Source organism: Myotis yumanensis, unplaced genomic scaffold, assembly GCF_028538775.1.
Source record: "Myotis yumanensis isolate MYYU_CA2020_CCGP unplaced genomic scaffold, mMyoYum1.0.hap1 SCAF_8, whole genome shotgun sequence".
Classification (NCBI taxonomy): Eukaryota; Metazoa; Chordata; class Mammalia; order Chiroptera; family Vespertilionidae; genus Myotis; species Myotis yumanensis.
Genome location: NW_027223759.1, coordinates 39620360 through 39641360, shown reverse-complemented (window position 1 = coordinate 39641360; position 21001 = coordinate 39620360). Strand labels below are relative to the sequence as shown.

The 21001-nt window shown below is 38.6% G+C and overlaps 1 protein-coding gene across 1 annotated transcript in view; it reads right to left on the bottom strand.

The window, feature by feature from the left end:
* Positions 1–21001, bottom strand: part of SESTD1 (SEC14 and spectrin domain containing 1) — a 104051-nt gene that overhangs the window by 11977 nt on the left and 71073 nt on the right. Inside the window, exons 10-16 of the mRNA XM_070422657.1 lie at positions 13403–13525; positions 8714–8908; positions 8077–8191; positions 6476–6635; positions 2517–2598; positions 1682–1804; positions 780–971 (exon numbers count right to left, since the gene is read on the bottom strand). Of these exons, the coding sequence (XP_070278758.1) occupies positions 780–971; positions 1682–1804; positions 2517–2598; positions 6476–6635; positions 8077–8191; positions 8714–8908; positions 13403–13525 (990 nt within the window). The remainder of the gene's footprint in view (positions 1–779; positions 972–1681; positions 1805–2516; positions 2599–6475; positions 6636–8076; positions 8192–8713; positions 8909–13402; positions 13526–21001) is intronic.

Genomic DNA, 21001 nt, shown 5'->3' with positions numbered 1-21001 from the left:
TGCCCAATAACACTGCATATTCATTTCTGGTTTCTGAGACTAAATAATTCAGTAAATAATAAATTCTAGAATTACTTTTTAAAAGATGACACATAAAAATATGTTCTGCCTGGCCAGTGTGGCTAAGTGGTTGAGCTTCGATCTATGAACCAGGAGGTCACGGTTCCATTCCCAGTAAGAGCACATTCCTGGGTTGCAGGCTTGGTCCCCAGTGGGGGGTGTGCATGAGGCAGCTGATCAATGATTCTCTCTCATCACTAATGTTTCTCTCTCTCTCTCTCTCTCTCTCTTTTCTCTTCCTCTCTGAAATCAATAAAAATGTTTTTCTAAAAAAGTTGTAATTTTTATCCTTATTCTCATTTTAGTTGGACAGACTCTAAACATTAAAAAATTAAAAAGTACCCTTTTGAATAATTTATGATAATTTATAGGAGGTACCAAAGCAAAGTTTCCTTTCTTGGCATATGAATGAGATGGGAGTCATGACCTCCTAAAGAATGGACAGCACATTATGGGAAGTAGGTACAGTGAGAAGAGTAACACTGTGGACAGAAAACCACTGAATGGTTTTGAATTTCTCCAACCATGATATTCCACCACTGTTACCAATTACTAAGAGAATTTGATTTCAACTCTCTGAGATAATATATCTAAACAAACTTTAAATAACAGAATATCAATTTTTTTAAAACCAGACTAAGCACATATTACATTAAGATTAACATATTTTAAACATACACAATAAATACTATTGTGACCACATTTTTAAAAAAGCAAACCTTTTCGGTATTTGAGTGGAATGCAATAGCCATTTCCAGCCTATGTACTCTCTCTTCAGATGCTATCGTAAATTGCTTCCATACTCTGTTCAGTCGAGGAAGTGTATCCCCAGATGACCGAGAAGTGCAGCGCAAAGATTGGCACAACACAACGGTGGCCTGTAGCAACTGTCTTCCATAGTCATAAGTGCTCTAAAAAAAAAGTAAACATGGAATTATCATAAAAGAATTCTGAAAAGAGGGATGGGAAAGCATGCAGGAGGACTGTGATTGCCATTAAGTGACAATCCTGGAAATCAGTACTGAATGACTCCACTGGCACTTACTACAAATTATCGGCATGCATAAATAATGCAGGGGAAGCAATACTTTTAGTTCATTTTCAGTAAGTTTCTTTCTTATTCTGTTTTCCCATCTCAGTCGGCTCAATTGCACAGGCCAAAAAGAATGTCTGTTCAGTCTTTAATCGAGACAAGTGGGTAAAAACAGGCACTTTGTATTCCACAGAGGAAACCACAACTGTTACACGGTAAATTCAATTATTAGGGAAATTAATTAAGACACATTTGACAACAACAAAAAAATCTGTGTTGTAATGTTAATGCTGGCGAGATACAGCATTAACATATATTTTGTATTAACTTTCATGAAGGAAGAGTTGGATTGCCCAAAAAATCCTATAATATATAACATAAATCACAGAAGGCATACAGAACCTGTATTCAGGGAAACATAAACCCTCACAAGTTTGGATGCACCAGCTGACATGTTCTTAGTTCTGTGATATTTCTGGAATAACATAACTAACCTTCTGGGACTTGGAGGGTTAAGTTACATTATAATCATGCAGAAAGCTATTCAAACACTGAGCTTGTAGGAAAGGAAGATAACCAGTTCTGCACCTGTGCGACATCAACAAATTTTCTATGCTTTTCCAGTAAAACTTTCGTTTCCTGGGCATCATCGCCCAATCTGATGTGGGTCTTAAGCAGAGCATCCAGAAGTTCACTTAGCCATTCTACTGCCTAAATGAAAAGAAAGAACAGTGAAGCTGGATTCATAAGTCTTTACTTATTATATCAAAATATCATATTTATAAGAAAAATCATATCATGTGATTGATTAATCTATTAGTTATAACCTAAGTTCCTAATAGCTTAGATCATTCAATGACAAACTACATGAATTAATGACCTTGCCTCCTACTCAATATTTTTAAAAATCTAAAGACAATGCCTATTAAAGGGAAGCACTCTTTTAAAATTATCACATGATTTGTAATAGATTACATACATATAGATCTTAATGAAATCTCTTTATATTATGATTTTATGTTACCATTTAAAATCACAAATTTCCTCTACGCCAAGCTGAGATGATGTACTCTGATGCTAAATACAAAAAGATAGCAAATTGTTTACCTAGTTGAAAAACCCTCTTGTAGTTAAAAAGCAGTGTGTTAACCAGCCTTTATCCTGGGATACAACTGATAACAGATGAATAATAAATAATACCTAGTCCCAATTTCTAGCTCAACAGAGGATTTCATTAAGAAGGTAAATCAAATGAGACCAAGTAAGATAACTGGGAATACAAAACTTTATTATTTCAACAGTTTTAACTAGAATCTGACCTCATGTTACCTTCTTAGGACCATAAAAAAGTTGTCTATAATTGGATGAAATCAATCTTCTAAGAAAAAAAAACCAACTAAATAATGTGCCAATTGATCCTTACCTGGGCAGCATCTTCTTCACATTTAAACAACTGCACCATTTGAAGCATCTTTAACCTTCGCACATCTACCATGTCTTCACATCTAATAAACCCAAACATAAATTTAGAACATTTTGGTATTGTTGATAACTATTATAGCACACACATATTACAGCATACTAAAATACCTAATCCAACATTATGGAGATTGCAACTATTTTGTATTAATTTATAAGAACTTTAAGGATAACTATATGTATATCACATCAAAACCTCGAAATACCTGAATGATACTGAATCATCAACCCTCATGAGAATAGCATGGATTCTGCAGAGTATTGAAGCAAAGCATAAATTCAGTAGCACACTAAAACCCAAAGAAATCTCCATTGCCAATTATCATTAAACTAGCTTCAAAGATAAAAATGCAGTTTCTCAAATACTAATTTAGAAGATGATGTTCAAGGAAATAAAAAAAGTAACACTTTTCATTGTGTTACATTACTCAGAGTAATAAGTAATTTTGAATAAAAGAAACACAAAAACTCTACCTATATTCTTAAGAAGAAAAAAAAACGCTAAAGCTCTCTGGGTACAGAGAAACACAACACAGTGTATTTTTAAATTTACTAAGGTCTGGATAATATACAGCCTAAACTTTTAAGGTGACTTGACCTAAGTCAGCTCTGATCCAGTCCCTTCATTCCCATGCAATTTTATGTACTTTAGGTGGGAAGGAGAAGTCTCATTGCAATACCAAATACCAATAACTAGTTAACTAGGAGACCCTGGGCTCCACTACAGTTGATGTTCTAAAAGAAGGCTTAATAACAATACAGATGTCATTGTCACAAGGCAATTTTTATAAAGATGCCTTCAAAAATCACACAGCAAGCTGTTAAAATGCAACTTGGTTAAAGTAAAATTCTACAAAGGACTGAAGGAAAGTGATGCTAATTATTTCTAAAATCTGAAGTTACATTACAATGTAAGACACTTTAAAGATGAAGATGATGACATACATGTATTCAACACATTGTCAGGAATTGAGTAATGTGCTTGAAAATCAAGACGTGGTCTCTTGTATTAAGATGGGCCCATTTGAGGAGTTGGATGTTTACATAAACAATGTGATAAATGTTAGTGTAGAGCCATGTAAAGGATTCATGGGAGTATGGAGGAACAAGTGATTAACTTGTCTTAGAAATCTAAAAAGGATTGCAAGGGTAAGCACCTTAAAAGAAGGAGGGAATCCAGTAGGCAGAAAATGAGTCACGTACGCATGAAACAGCATGAGGTATTTAGGAAATGAAAACAACCATGTGATTTTGGGGAAAGTTACAGGAGATGAGACTATGCAGGACTGGGTTATGACCTCCTACACAATTCCAAGGAGCTAGAACTTCATCTGAGAAAGCAGGAAGTCACTTAGAGAGAGAGAGAAAGATTTTATATAAGGTAATTGTATAATTAGAAGTGCACTTTACAAACATTACTCTGTGTACAACCACAGATAGAGAACAGAAATCTTGAACAAAGAAATGTTTAGGATACCAAAAGAGCAAAACGTTGACATTTGATGAGGCTGTAGGGATGAGGAAGAGTAAAAATTTTAGAATACACCCGAAGTTTTGTAGCCACTGGTAACTTTAACCTAGACAGGAAATTAAAGGAGAGGAGCAATTTGGGCGGGGGAGAATGATTCCAACCTGGACACATTGGTTTGACGAGTGTATGGGGCATCCAGGTGGAGATCCTCAGCAGGCAAGTGGAATTATGGGTCTAAAGCACAGGAGAGTGGTTTGTGTCAGAGCAATAACCACTCAATCATGATATTAAAGAAGGTCGTTCAAGTAGTGAGACTGTCCAGGGAAAACACAGACTGAGAGGAAATCTGGCTCCAGAACAAACCCTGGAAGCAGTGACATGAGCAGGAGGACAAAGAAACAGTGAAAACTGAGAAGAAACAGAGTGCCAGGAGGAGTACCAACAGGGTGTTTTCAAAGAAGACAAGGTTGTCTGGGAGTTTCAAGAAGAAAGAAAAATTCAGCTGTGTCTAAGGCTATTCAGAGTGGGTAAGCAAGGTCAGGACTAAAAGTATTCCTGCATTTTGAGCAAGATCAAGCATTTATTATAGACTAGAGGCCCGAAGCACAAAATTCATGCAAGAGCAGGCCTTTGCAGCCGCAGTGGCTGCCTTGATCCCGGTTGTCCGGAAGGACGTCTGGTCTAATTAGCATATTATGCTTTTATTATTATAGATGGTAATTAAAAACTCATTGGAGACATCAATAAGAGCAGATTTAGTGAAATGGTAAGAGAACCCAGACTGCAGACGGTTGAAAAGTAAATTGGAGAAAGTGAGACAGTAAAATGAGTGTAGATTAGATCTTCAAATGACTTCACTTTCAGGAAGGAGTGCTCTAGAGCTAGAAGACAAAGAAAGAGTTGAAGAGGAAGGTGTGTGATTCTTTACATTTTTTAAAATAGGAGATATTTAAGCAAATAAATGAGGGACAGGGATCAGAGTAGAAAACGGGAGTTGATGGAATGCGGAGACATGAGGGTACATGGAAGGATCGGCTTTGATAAGAGCAGGGCTGTCATCCTTTGGGAGGAGAATGAATAGTGAAACAGATAAATTTATAGATATGAGGGTAGAGGGAATTTTTGTCTGGTGAATGTTTTCTCTAAGATGTAAGGGGAGAGTTTCTGTAGGTTTTCTTGACTTTAAAATTTCTAGGTGTACAAAAATTTCTAGATGGATTAGATTAATCTATGTATATATATGCATAAAATAATCTAATCTATTAGTTCGAAACACAGTTGGCTCTCCATTATCTGTGGGTTCTGCATCCATGGATTCACCAACCATGGATTGAAAATATTCAGAAAAGTGATGTAGTTGCTTACGTGACTATGTAGTGAAAATTATGGTGATTTATTAGGGATGAAAAACGTATTTTAGTGCCCTCACTCATTGGTTTTCATGAAGTGCTCTGTAAATGGAAAAGCATTTGTCATTTTTTGAGAGGTTCAGAAAAAATAGAGAACAAGTGTAAGATGCAGAGTTTAACATGAAAATATTCACACAAAAAAATATCTTACATTGCTGCTGATTTGTGCTATGGAGTAAGATCTACGACAGTTGCATCCGTACTGAACATGTATAGACTTTTTTTCTGGTTATTATTCCCTAAATAATAGAGTATAACAACTATTTACCTACCATTTACATTGTATTAGGTATTATAATATAGAGATGCTTTAAAGCATACAGGAGGATGTGCTTAGGTTATATGCAAATACAACACCACTTTATATAAAGGATCTGAGCATCCGTGAATTTTCCTATCTGTGGGGGTCCTGGAACCAATGCCCCTGGATGCACAGGGACAACTATAACTTGCAGTTGCTATTATAAATTGAGTTTTCAAAGAAGCCTTTAAATTCCTAATTCTGTATCAAATGAAACTAAACATCATCTTACCCTCACCCATCATCTTACTTTAACAAACATTAATCTATAGTTAATCCTTTTACAGCAAATATGAGAACAATGGATGTATGATAATTTGTTAGTAAGAAGTTTAGATGAAGAAACAGATCAGTTTAGATGACATTTAACATCAACTAAACCAAATGAAAATTGAAAAGCAAAATTCTCCAAAAAGGGTTTTCTTAAAAAGACAAGAGTCAGAAGCTACACTGGAAATAGGAATTAAAAGTATTTCAGTGTAATCGAAATTTTTACTACTGAGTAAAAGGAAAAAGTACCCATTCATTAATTGAACAAACTGCCATTATGTGTTAGTATAATTACATACAGTAATTATTACAGTCACAAAAAAACTTACTACATGCCTACTATATAAACAGGTAAAAACTTTTAGTCTGAATAAAAAATATAAATTATGTCATTTTTCATTTTAATTAATATGTTGTCTTAGCAAAAATTAACATAAGTAGTCAAACTTTGCCTTTGTTTCCTAAGCTGCATATCTTCCATCACTCCTTGTATGTGGTCCACATTTTCTTTATTTTCAATGGTTACATCCTTTCCATATGCCCAGGATGCCTGATTGGAGATCTGATCCAGAAGACCTTGACCTTTTTCACGCAAACCTTGCAATCCTACATCTAAAACAAAAGTTGCTAGATTTAGTTTCTTAAACAAAGGAAGTGCTTTCCCTCCCTCAAGTAAACCCTTGCAGCAGATACTGCACATGAATTCCAAGTATAACAGTTTGTATATTAAACTATCCTTGGATGGAGTCCTCTGAACATTTCAAGCAATAAAACCCCTTTAAATGTGACTCAGACTGAAATTCTCCCTCCACCCTCCTAATGCCAAATTGTCCTTAAAGAGAATTTCCAAAGGGCTAATTTCCATAGATAATAATTAATTTTTAAAACTGAAAGCAGTAAATGTGAGAATTACTCTTTTGATCAGTAAGGGTTTTCAATTTTTTCCTTTCTGCTTTTACATAGTCCATTTTTTTTTAGAACAAGGCAAATGTTTTGTTCAAAAAAAGGTATGAGTTGGAAGACTTCAAATCACTGAAGCAATGTCAAAGGATGCTAAACATTCTGAGTTTAGGTACTACCTAGTTTATACCCAATAAGAAGCAACACTTAGGATGTTTGCAATACTCCAAAGTATACAGGAATTTCTTTTCTTTTTTCTTTTTTTTTAAAAAAGTGTGGCTTAAGAAATTTTCTGACATTTTCAAATAAATTTCATTTGGCATATTAAATACTACATGTGTATTATGCATATCATTTGCTACAATGACAAAGGCTCAAACAAGTAAAATGCCAATACAAACATGATTTTTCAAATCCATTCCTTCAAATCCTTTTCAAAAAGTAATTAATTTGGTCCAATCACGTGTTACCATTTTCTATTAAAACTCTGCCCTCGGTTTCTGCTGCTTCTCCTATATCACCTTTGTCCTCCTGTCCCCCTCAACCCATCCCCACTTTCCATTTTTGCATCTACTGTCTACCTCTCCAGTCATGACCTAGGGAAAGTCAGTGTATTTATATCTCTACTAGATTTTTAAAGGCTTTGATGACAAGTGAGAGAACTAGCTTAATGAGACTGGATCTCATTAAGGCTTAGAGAGTATGTAATCTTGGCAATATTTCCAGTTTGGAGAAACAAATTCACAGAACCAAACCAAGTATGTTTTTACAGGTTAGGATATAGCAACAACAAAAATCATTGCATAAAACAACAGTTTGGGGCATACAGGGTTTACCACAGAACACTTCACAGCTAATTACAGTTTATGCATGCACTACAAATAACTGTTCATAAGGATATGCAAGACATAGCACCTGTAGATATAGCTGGGTAAATAAGAAAGGCTAACGGTCCAATGAAGGAAGTGATTGACCAACAATAAAAAAAATAAAAATTTTAGCATAAATTACATCCTTCAAGAGAACATAAAACCTTTTTTATAGTCATTTTTCCTGTAAATAATTATTAATTCAGTATATGCTGACTTGTGTAACCATGGTAATATTTTTTTAAAAGAACCCTTATGTTTCAGCATTTTTAAAATCTGCTTACCAACACTTTTCAGCTTCTCTTCAAGCAGTTTTAAAGTTTGCTGAATCGATGCTCCATCAGCTGGTGCTACATCTACGCACAACATCCCTAATAAGCCATCCAACTGCTGAGACAACTAAAGCAGAGGGACACCAAAGAGATAACCCTGATGTAATCAGCATCTAAAGTGTTTAATGGTTAATGAGGTTTATATCTAATGAGGTTATCACAATTATACTTGAAAAAAGACTATGCTGTTAAAAGACAAGAACGCATAATTAGAATACATGTTATCTGGAAGACAGAACACACAGATGCATGCACCAGGAAGACAAAGAAATATATCCAGGTCAGCAGAATGTACAAAAGTAATGAAACTTCCATTTCATTCTATGTTATAAAGCATAAACATTGAGAAACAATAAAAACAAAATATATCTACTAGTTGGGACATTCTATGTAGACAAAAAAAGTTTAGGTGCATGCAGATTGACTTAAAAAAAAAAAAAATCAAAGATTTTATCTCATTTCCCCCACCAGTACATTATTTTACTGTTCCAGGAAAATAATTAGGAGACATGCAAACCTGCAAAAATTATGTGCAGATAAGTAATCAGATCGTTTGAAGAGAAGAAAAGCATTAAGAGTAGATACTTACATCTTGGGCAACCCCATGAAATTCAAGGGCTGCTTGTAAGAGATTTTGCCTAAATTCCAGCTGACTGGCCTGTCGATAGCAAACATCACTAAGTTGTTGCTGCAGGGACTTCAGCTCCACAAGATCTTCCTCATCCCCAGCATTTAAGAGTGCTGCAATTTGCTGATTAAGCTCCACATACACTGCGAACCATTCCTATAATAGAGACATTGCAAAGTAAATTAAGGATAAAATTAGTTTATGGAGACCTACATGACATTTAATAATTTCTCCATATACACTAATAAACAAAAGAATTTTCTTAGGCAAAATCATTTAAATTAAGAAGAAAAAGTCTCCAATCCCCAAATCCTTCCACTGCAATCCCTGGAACACACTCCTGCCAAGAACAAAATCTCCTCTAGCCTTAGCCTGGCCTGTTTCCTTCTCTTTCTTGCTTTACATGACACCTGTCCACCCTCCGAAAAGGCAGTTAGCCCTGCAGCCCTCCTAACTAACTGCTGTTTTTGTTTTCACAGCTGACATCCCACAATCCTAGAGGTGGAGAGGAGGGATGGCTGCCTCAGGCCCCATTTCTATTTCCAGACCATTTCTTCTCCCTCTTCTCTCAAGAACTGCATCTCCTTTGAAGTGTATGCTGTCAGATTACATCTTTCCAACCTTTCTTGTCGCATGCCCTCATCCAGGGAGTTTAGTAAAAGTCACTGCCTTCCTTTCAGCGTCAGCTTTCTTACTGACTTCCACCTGTAGGCGTTTACCCAACATTGAACTCCCAGTTCCTTGACTCCCTCCCTTGCCGGGAGCTGGTCCATCCTTGCTGCTTGACACAGTCGCTGCAGAGAAGAAACATCTGCACAGCGTATGTTTTGGGGGACCTGGCGTATGTGGCATACTGTTCTTGATATGTTTGCTTCCCTTAGCGCTATGTGTTTTAACCAAGGTCACCTCTCCGAGAAAGGTTGTTTCCCCAGGTAGGGATTTTTCCCTGAAGTTAGGGAGGAGATAAAACCCCTTAACTAAGTGCCAGGTGGGTAGTTAATCATGCTTAAGCTACATAATCTTTACTCCCTGGAATGGAGATAAGAAACACCCTAACCTTTGGAATAGAAGTTGATAGGATTAAAATCAACTGGTATAAATACAGATGTAACAAGACAACAAAACACAGAACCTAGAGACAGGACTTGGCTGGAGATCCTAGACAGAACCTAGAGACAGAACCTAGAGACAGGACCTGGCTAAAGAACCTAGAGACAGAATCTAGTGAGAGAACATGACAAACAAAAGATCCTGGACAGAACCTGGCTACAGATCTTGGCTGGAGAACCTAGACAGAACATGGCAGGAGAACCTGAACAGAACTTGGCTGGAGAATCTGGAGAACCTGGCTGGAGAACCTAGTGAGAGAACATGGCAAGAGAACCTAACACCAGAACTTCGCTGGAGATCCTGCCCAGAACTTGGCTGGAGATCCTGGCTAGAGGTCCTGACTAGGCTGCTGATCAACTGAAGGCTGTCTTCGTGTCATTCCTTCTTCGCTGACTCCGTCCACACCTTTGGGGACCCATGGACCTGCTGGGGCTGGACCCCAACACTCCCTCATTCCCAACTATTCTGTCCTCACCTGGCCTCAGCTAACCACTCAAATGGACATAAAAGCCTGTCATTATATAACAGCTCCCCAAATCTCAATTTACAGAATCCCATTCTCTGACCACCAGCTACTGACTCTCCAATTCAGATCCTTTAGAATGCTCACACCTACAAACCCATAGGGTCTACCAATCTGTTCACCTCAGCATGTTACACTGTCCAGCACTCAAGAGCCTTGTGTCCTCACTTCTGTCTCTGACCAGAGGGCTCTCCTTTCTTTCGTCAGAGTCACCTGTCAAACCTCAGACCTGCTGTCCTTGCCTACTGTACCTCCAGGAGAGTAGCTGAATATGGCTAAGTAAAAATTATATGGATAGGTCTCTTTTAAGAATTATTACTAAATGGGCCTTTAGCAATTCTATTACATTTCTCTAGTCAATTCACCTTCCCATTCTCATGAATATCTATAACTCCTTAAATCTCCAACTTCCTTTACATCTCTTTACCCCAAACCAAAAATCTAACTTCTTAATTCACTAGGCAGCAATCAGATGAGAAGTCTCTCATCTCATCAACAAATCTATGACCTTCCCTGTAACCTTATACTTTGCCCTTCCAAATGTAATAACGAATGAACTGTCTCTGCTTCTAAGACCAGCCACTTCACTTGTGTGCTATATGCTATCTCTATTGCCTTTACAAGGCTTTGCTCTTGGAATTAATTATCTTCTTTTTCTCTTTCCCATCATCATCTTCTTTTTCAATTACATTATTTCATTAGCATACAAATAACATATGTTATATTAAAAAACAAAACATACATTCAAAATATGTGCTTTGTTATATATAAAGCTCCATTTAAAAAATCCACAAATCCCCCTGAAAGAAGTTCTCTATACTTATTCTATCATTTCCTGTTCTCTTTTTAATCTACTCTGATCAGAATTTTGTGCTTCCCACTCTTGTCAAATTATCAGTCTATCTTACTGGACTTCTCAGCTGCATTTGACAAAGACAACCAATTCCTCCTCCTTGAAGGGCCTTTTTCTCATTTCCTGAGACACACAGCTCCTTTTGGCTTCCTCCACAGGCTCTCCTTCCTCTCTTGACCTTTACATTTAGGAGTGACATGGGTGTCCAAAGGCTTTTTGCTTCTAAATCAATATTCATTGGGTTTGGATGATTTCATATAGTCCCATGCCTTTAAATAACACCAATAGGCTTACAACTCCCAACGCCTGACCCCACTCCTAAATTATACACACTGATAGGCAACCGTCTACTAATGATCTTCATTCAGGTGACTTTTAGATATCCAAAATTTAACTTGTCCCCAAAGATACTGATTTCCAGCCTCCCAACCTGCTTCTCTCCCAGTCTTCCCCACTTAATAGTAGCTAAAGCCAAACATATAATTCTTCTTCCAAGAGCAAGTCTTGCTGGCTTGACCCATGAATCTGACAATTTCTCATTACTTATACTGCCTCCATTCTGTTAGCCTCCTGCCTTCCTATTTCATTTTCTGTCTCTACTCCCTGTTCTCCATACAACAGCCAGTGATCTTTTAAAAAAATATAAATCAATTCTCAGCTAATAAATTTATGTTTAGCTTTATTTGTGAATTATGCTTTTAGGAAGAATCTAAAACTTAATACTTGACAAAGTATTTTAATACAAAAATGGTATGTTGCCAAAACCGGTTTGGCTCAGTGGATAGAGCGTCGGCCTGCGGACTGAAGGGTCCCGGGTTCGATTCCGGTCAAGGGCATGTACCTGGGTTGCGGGCACATCCCAGTAGGAGATGTGCAGGAGGCAGCTGATGGATGTTTCTCTCTCATCGATGTTTCTAACTCTCTATCTCTCTCCCTTCCTCTCTGTAAAAAATCAATAAAATATATTAAAAAAAAAAATGGTATGTTAAAAGTTTCTCCAAATTCTACTCCTATTAACCAATCAATATACTAGAAATTTGACTTTCATGAGACCTGAACAATTCCAATACATGTTTTAAAGTGTTCACTTTTATTTACAAAGAGACAAGAAAGCTTTTAATAAAATGTTAGACTACCTTAAACATCATAATAATATGTTCATCCAGCATCAACCTATTCTCAAGGTGAAATGCAGTGCCATCTATTGGTTAAAATGGTGCAATTCTCTTTTGCAAACCTTTTAGAATGAAAAATTTCAAATCTATTCAAAAGTAGAAAGTAGTTGGCCCTTCAACAACACAGGATTTGAATTGCATGGGTCCACTTATACATGGATTTTTTTTTTCAATAAATACTCTAAGTGTATTTTCTCTTATGCTTTTCTTAATAAACATTTTCTTTTCTCTAGCTCAGTGGTTGGCAAACTGCGGCCCCTTGAGTGTGGCTCTTCCACAAAATACCACGTGCGGGCGCACACGTACAGTGCGATTGAAACTTCGTGGCCACACTCAAGGGGCCAAAGAGCCGCATGTGGCTTGCGAGCCGCGGTTTGCCGACCACGGCTCTAGCTTACTTTATTGTAATACAATATATAAAACATATATAAAATATGTGTTAATCAACTATTTTTGTTATTGGTAAGGCTTCCAGCCAACAGTAGACTATTAGTAAATTTTGGTGGGGTTAAAGTTACATGCGGATTTTCAACAGTAAAGGAGGGGAAGAAGCGGGGGGCCGGTCCATGCCCCTAAGCCCCTCACTGTTCAAGAGTAAACTCTACAATGAAACCCCATGAGCCATGCAGCTTCAATAATTATCAACTCATGACCTTAAGAATCACAGTTTCTATCTCAGGGACTATAGATGAAAGTCCAGTTTTTATACTATCATTCTTTCTTCTGTCACTGTGGTTTCTGTCACATGAATTGTGTCTCTATAAAAATATGTTATTAAACTGTACTGGAGATAAAAACCACAGCCAAACTTCAAATGAATATGTACCAAGTGGTCAAAATGTCCTTTATGGCCTCTAAACAGTAAACATACTGTATGTTTATGCTCCTATACCAAAGTTTATAGCAACTTATCACTTAGCATCACACATGCTACTAATTAGCACATTAAGAATAGCATTGTAACGTGCAGAGGAAGAAAAGTCTCTCACACTGTGCTGGCTCTCGATCTCTTCGTGCTTCTGTTGTAGGGCCTGTGAAGCCCGAATGGAATCTCCAATCCCCCACTGGGCTCTAAGTTGTTCTGATCCAGGTCCTTCAAGCCAGTTCACAACCTATGAAAGGGAGTTGAGATGAAATTTTAAAGTAATTAAAAGCTCTTCAAGCTTTCATTCTAATTGGTTTTCTCTTCCCAAAGTTCCTACAGTATTTTTCATCTAAATCAGCGGTTCTCAACCTGTGGGTCACGACCCTTTTGGTGGTCGAATGACCCTTTCACAGGGGTCGCCTAGGACCATCCTGCATATCAGATATTTACATTACGATTCATAACAGTAGCAACATTACAGTTATGAAGTAGCAACGAAAATAATTTTATGGTTGGGTCACAACATGAGGAACTGTATTTAAAGGGCCAAAAGGTTGAGAACCACTGATCTAAATTCTTTAAATTCTAATGCATAGGCAGTTCATATTCGTTCTGATCATCTGCCAGGATCAAAGAAATCTAGAAGGCTCCAACAAAAATAAGAGGATTAAAAATTAACTTATAATAAGGACATCAGAGAACTATAGGATTTAGAGTTGGAAGGGAAATCAGATATGATATTGGTCACATTATCTAACACTTTAAGAAAACTGTGTTTCAGAGAGACTAAGTGACTTGTCCAAGGTAACATAATCCATTATTGAAAAACTAGGACTAAAAGCTATGTGTCTGTCCTGTCTAATATTCTTCCCAAGGCAATGATAAAACTGAATGAATTAACTAATATAAAGTCAAAATACTATTTTTCTTACTTTGAAAAGAAAGTTAAAAACTGTAGAGCCTAGCCACGCCGGTCAGGTCATCCGTCTGGGTTGTAGGCTCGGTCCCCAGTGTGGGGCATGCAGGAGGCAGCCTCTCAATGATTCTCTCTCATCACTGATGTTTTCTCTCTCTCCCTCTCCTTCTCTGAAATCAATAAAAATGTATTTTTTTTAAAAAAACTAACTGTAGAATTATACCACTACACTAGTGGCCCAGTGCACGAAATTCATGCACATTAAAAGGGGATTAATTAGAGGAAATATTTTAATATTGCTATTTGCCCTTTCTCTATAAGAGAAGTGTCAGAGAAGAAAGAAAATTAGTAAAATGTATATGAAAATCTTCCTTCTGTCAGAATCTGGGGTGCATCATGGGACCCAGAGTCAAGTCCCCGCCCACCCACATGCACCTCAAAATTGCGCGAGACTTAGACCTGGCCGGCCCCACCCCCATTGGGTTAGATCCAGACCCGGCCGGCCCCACCCTTGTCAAGCCCCGCCGGGCAGGGTCGCAGCCTCCCCTGGCCTGGTGCTGGGTGGGGGGCATAGCCTGAGGTCCCCCGTCAAGCCCCACTGGGCAGGGGAGCACGGCCTGAGGTCCCCCAGCCCGGGGTGGGGGTTGCGCCTTGAGGTTCCCTGTCAAGCCCTGCTGCTGGGTAGGGGGGCGCAGCCTGAGGTCCCCCATCAAGTCTTACTGGGTGGGGGGTACACTTTGAGGTCCCCTGTCAAGCCTTGCCGGGTGGGGGGCACAGCCTCAGGTACCCCTGGCCTGGTGCTGGGGCAGGGAGCGTGTCCTGAGGTTCCCCCATCAAGCCCTACTGGGTGGGGGGCACGGCCTCAGGCGCCCTGGCCCGGTGCCAGGGCAGGGGGCGCGGCCTGAGGTTCCCCATCAAGTCTTACTGGGTGGGGGGTACACTTTGAGGTCCCCTGTCAAGCCCTGCAGGGTGGGGGGCACAGCCTCAGGTCCCCTGGCCTGGTGCCAGGGCGGGGGGGGGGGCGTGTCCTGAGGTCCCCCGTCAAGCTCCACCAGGCAGGGGGCCTGAGGTTCCCTGGCCTGCGCTAGGGTGGGGGGCGTGTCCTGAGGTCCCCTATCAAGCCCAGTCAGGTGGGGGGGGAGGGGGCACAGCTTGAGGTCCACTGTCAAACCCCACAGGGAGGGGGGTCGGGCGGAGCGCAGCCTCAGGTCCCTGCTGATTGTTTGTTAAGGCTCGTTACAGGAACTCGGCCTTCGTTGTGGGTGCAGCCATTTTGTGGCAGAGTGATGGTCAATTTGCATATTCCCTCTTTATTATATAGGATTACCCACTAGGGATTTTCTTAGGATCAACAAAACATTCAGACACACAAGGTCATTTTAAGTTCCAATGACACCGAGCTACTCAGAAGGGCATAGGGTGGGGACTAGTTTGCCACAACAGCAGGATTGGGCAATTCTCTTCATCTGAGACCCTGAAGCAGTCCAATTCAGGTGTAAGAAGATGAGATACATATGGGACAGATATAGAAGAAAAACTTCATACCCCCAGGGTCATGCCTGTTATAGAAGTCAATGAACTCAGGGATGCCCAAAGTTAAGTGTTCCATAAAGTATTGGTAGTTTTCCCAATCCAGATCCAGAAATTTTTTAAAAAAAAATTAATTACTGATTTGAGGAAGAGGGAGAGAGGGAGGGAGAGAAAGAAACATCGATTTGTTGTTTCATTCATTCATTCATTCATTCATTGGTTGATTCTTATATGTGCCCTGATAGGGGATTGAACCCACAACCTTGGAGTATCAGGACAACACTCTAATCAACTGAGCCTCCGGGCCAGGACCATCCAGAATATTTTTTATTATAAGCAATGTTGTCTAGTAACATACTTGACATTCCAAGTCTTTATCAGGTTTTCAGGGTACCAGAGCTAGATAGTTAAGCAGAGATCAAATTTTCATGCAGAAGAAAAAAGGGTTCTGTTAACTCTTTACCCACAAACATAAATACTCTGAATCTACATAGATACAGTAAAGTAATTTTAACAGAAAAAAAATATTATTATCAAGATTTATCTGTTACTAAATTAGAATAAGGAATTCAACAATAGATGAATGGTTATGTACTAAATCTAAACTTAGGACAGCTCCCAAGAAGTGAATTAGAGTGTCTCTGAAGCATGATATTATAGATGCAGTGGATGGATAGGTTTACCTTAGAACTTTATAACAAAGTATCACAGACCCATAGTGCATTTCTGTTACTACTAGGTTAAAACACATTCATTTTAAAATCTAACAGCTCGTGTAATTTTTAAAAAAGTTTCATCCTTCTGATTTTTAAAAATGTGCCACATTACAGGAAAAAAATCATGTATATTTCCTTCCAATCATTTTTATATGCAGTGTTTTCATATGATGCTCCAGATTTAAGTGCCATAGCCAATTCTCAAAGTAATTTCTATCCTGTTTTTCACTTAACATTAAATTATACTATAATGATTTTTCATGTGGCTACAGTTATAATTTTCAATGCTTGCAAACCTTTTTTAAGGATAACTTCCTTGCCTGCCTGCCTCCCTCCCTCCCTCCCTCTCACACTTCTGTCCAAGCAAGCAAGCAACCAACCTACCCATCCTTATGAAGAGCAATGTAAGTAATGTACTGCCTCAAATAACTGATTTCATGACTCCATTTTTCTATTGCTAAGCATGTAGAATGTTTCCAATTTCCACCAATTCTAAGTAATTCCATGATGAACATTACATATATAACATTTTTAGATTTCGCATTTTATATATATACTAGAGGCCCGGTGTACGAAATTCGTGCACTGGAAGGGGGGAGTCCCCGCAGCCCGGCCTGCACCCTCTAGCAGTTCGGGAGCCCTCGGGGGATGTCTGACTGCCAGCAGTTGGACAGCCTTAGCATTGCCGCAGAGGCAGAAGAGGCTTCCACCACCACCGCTGCGCTCGCCGGCTTCTGGCTGAGTGGCACTCCCCCTGTGGGAGCGCACTGACCACTAGGGGGCAGCTCCTGCGTTGAGCGGGATCAGGCCGAAACCGGCTCTCCGACATCCCCCGAGGGGTCCCGAATTGCGAGAGGGCACAGGCCAGGCCAAGGGACCCAACTGGTGCACAATCGGGGCCGGGGAGGGATACGGGAGGTTGACCAGCTCGGGATGGACTGCGGGAGGGCTCCAGGGTGTGTCTGGCCCATCTTGTTCAGTCCCAATCAGCTGGATCCCAGCAGTAAGCTAACTTACTGGTTGGAGCATCTGCTCCCTGGTGGTCTGTGCCTGTCATAGTGACTGGTCGACCGGTCAACTGTCTGCCCCCTGGTGATCAGTGCATGTCATAGCGAGTGGCTGAGTGACCTTAGCATATCATTAGCATATTATGCTTTGATTGGTTGAATGGACGACCAGATGACCAGACACTTAGCATATTAGGCTTTTATTATATAGGAGGATATATGCAGCATTTTATAGTTATATGTAACTTTTTTCTAAGCTGTATTGTTCTCATTTATTACTATGTAATACAAATATGGGATATTGCAACAGACATAAAATAGCTTTCAGCAATAAATATAATCAATTATTTCACTAGAAGTATCTAAATTCTAAAAATAAAAACATCTAATGAATTAATAATGTATTATACATTACTTTTAAAAATTGAAGATACTATTTAAACATTTAAACTTTGCTTTTAGAATATGCTAGAAAAAAAATAAGCAGGTTACCATACATAAATCATGATAAGGAAGGGAAAACAATTCACTGACATGGAACTTTCAAAGAGCAAAGGCATCTTGCCAAAAAAAAAAGAAAAAGAAAACCCATAGGAAGCCAGTTACTCGTTTTAATGTATACTAAAATTTCCCTTAGGATGCAACATCAGTAACTGTATGACTATTTCTAATAAAAATGATGCAAACTGAGGTTGATGCCCCAGTAAACAAATTTATTTAAATGCATTAAGGATGATGCTTTACCAAACTAGGTTATAAAGTAAGTTCAATCAGGGCATCTAGCTCAGTCAATCTGAATATTAACTTACTGCAAAAGCAATTCCATGCCCAATCTATATCAGTCTGACTTCTCAAATGGTTATATGTATATGTAAAATAATAACCTTGGATTGCAGATGTGTTCTTAAAATCTACCATGACAAATATCTGCAAAGGTAAAAAATGCACGTGAGTATCCACCATTCTTTCATGACTAGGCTAATTTCTAAAGAATCTATGAGAGAGTATCTGGAAGTATGTGAGGTCACATTATGCAGAAGGGTATGTCAAGCAAATACTGACCCGGAGAAAGAATATGAGGAACTGGGTACATAGCCTCCAGCCACATACACCTGCAACTCCGCATGTATCCTATTTTGCCCCTATGGTTCCTTTCTACAAACAGGAAAAAGTACATGGATGACTCTAGAAATAACATTTGCAATGCTGGCAGTAATCATTGCTGCAATAAATAATGAGAATCATGATAGTATATTTCTGTGAAGTGGTACTGTCTCCTACCTAGAAGTATGTGAAGTCTAGTTTTTATATGTAGCAGCAGCATGGAGAGCCTCTGCATAACACATGAAGTCTGATGCTACCAAGATGAACAGTGGGGAATAAGTGACTGGTAACTGTAATGGTTATTACTATCAGGCAGTTTATTTATTAGAGCTATTGATTACTATTTCATTATGTTTTTAGGGATAAGTCAACAAAGAAATTTGGAAAATTTCCATTTTCACTAATTTAACATAAAAGCAGATAGTCAACTTTATGATTATCTTCATATAACAAAAAAAATTTCATTTTCCTCAAATTTGCAAGACTGAAGACATTATGTTTATGCTCTATGTGTGCTGACATGACCAATATATGTTACTATGTAGTTTAATTTAAGTAATCATTTTGACAAGGGAAATAGATCTTTCCCTAAAATGTGACCTGTGAAAAACTGCAGGACCATTAGAGGATGAATATTAATGTTCCAACCAATCTACATGTAATGTTCATAAAACTGAATTGTAATGAAGTTTGTTTTTAACAATGATCTTGTTACCATCATCACCCTTCTTTAGTTTCTTTTTTATCCACTTGAGCTGGTCCAATATTTCAAAAATGCATTTGGCAATACATTAACTCCTTTGCCCCTCTGTCTTTTTATCCTACCCATTTCATCTGCCACGTAGCAAAGTACAAATGCTGGGTGAATCCTATCTCTGTGCTCTACCTCAATAGCCAGCCACAAATAGGTAGAGTCATACAACAGGCCAGAAAAGTTCCCCCATAAATTCAATATTAACACTATCTGAAAATAGAACCACACTTGTGGAGTAATTTTACTCTTCCAATCCCCACACACAAAAAAATTCTGAATCATCTTCACTTCATTTAAACCTCTCCTCTTCAACAACCCCACTACCCTGCCTCCAACCTACACCACTAAGCAGATGATCTTTGTCTCTTATTTTACAAAAAAAGAGAACACATCACACAGGAACTCCATCTTCCTGATGCCTCTTATACATGAAAGCATCTTCAGATTCATCCCACTCATCCTCCCTCCTGTTACAATGGGGGAGTTCTCCCTCTTCATTCTAAAGATAATCTCTTCAACTGTTTTTGAGTTCATTCACTTCCACCTTGTCAGGAACTTGATAGTATTACCTATTTTTTCTCTTTTGTATATTCCATTCCTCTCTCCAAATTGAAAAATCCCACTAGGCTTTAAACCTCTTACAGTTTTCTATAGTATCAATTTAAAAAAACAAAACACTACACTTGACCCCTATTAAGCTGAATTGTGGTCCCCCCTACCCCAAATCTGTATGTTCTAACCCTCAGTACTTCAGAATGTAACCATATTTATTTAAAGATAGGGCCTTCAAAGAAACAATTAAATTAAAATGAGGTTATTAGGATGGGTCTTAATCTAATGACAGGTGTCCTTAAAAGGAGAGGAAATGTGGACACAGAAAAAGAGGAAAATGGTATGAAGATACAGGGAGAAGATGGTCATCATCGACAAGATAATGAGAGACCTAGAAGAGATCCTTCCCTCACTGTCCTCAGAAGGAATCAACCTTGCTAACACCTGGATCTTGGACTTTTAGCCTCCAGAACTGTGAGAAAATATATCTGTTGTGTAAGCGCCCAGTGTGCAGCACTTCATTGCAGCAGCCCTCGTAAACTAATATAACCCCTATTCTACCACTTTGAGGGACTGGTCTTTTGCTCATCTTTCCTCTAAAGACAAAATTCTCAGTCATCTGTACTCAGTGTCCTTCATCACACCTTGCTCATTCCTGAATTCATGTCAATGTGCTTCTGGTCGTGCCATTCATGCCCTGGGTTCACCAATTATCTCAATCTTGTACATTCTAACTAACATGTTAAGTCTTACTCTTTTTCAGTCTTTCAGCAGCATTTGACAGGGTTCCCAAATCCTTTCCTGAAGTGCTTTCTTCACACTTCTATTCTTCATCTCTGGCCAATCATTCATTGCCTTCTCACTGCATGCTGGAGTTTCTCTTAGCTTAGTTAACAAGTCCACATATCACGTTCTCTCAGCTCTTTACTTGGGCAATTCTCATCCATATCAATGCCTTTGATTATCATTCATATACGAATAACAAACAAATATGTCACCAGCCCAGACTTCTCTGATTTTTGGACCTGTTTAGGAATACCCTTCTACATTTTTCTTAGATGTCTCAAGGTCACCTCAAATTCGACATATCTAAACCCAATATCATGATTCTCTACGGCTTTTTCACCCACACTTAAATCCAAAT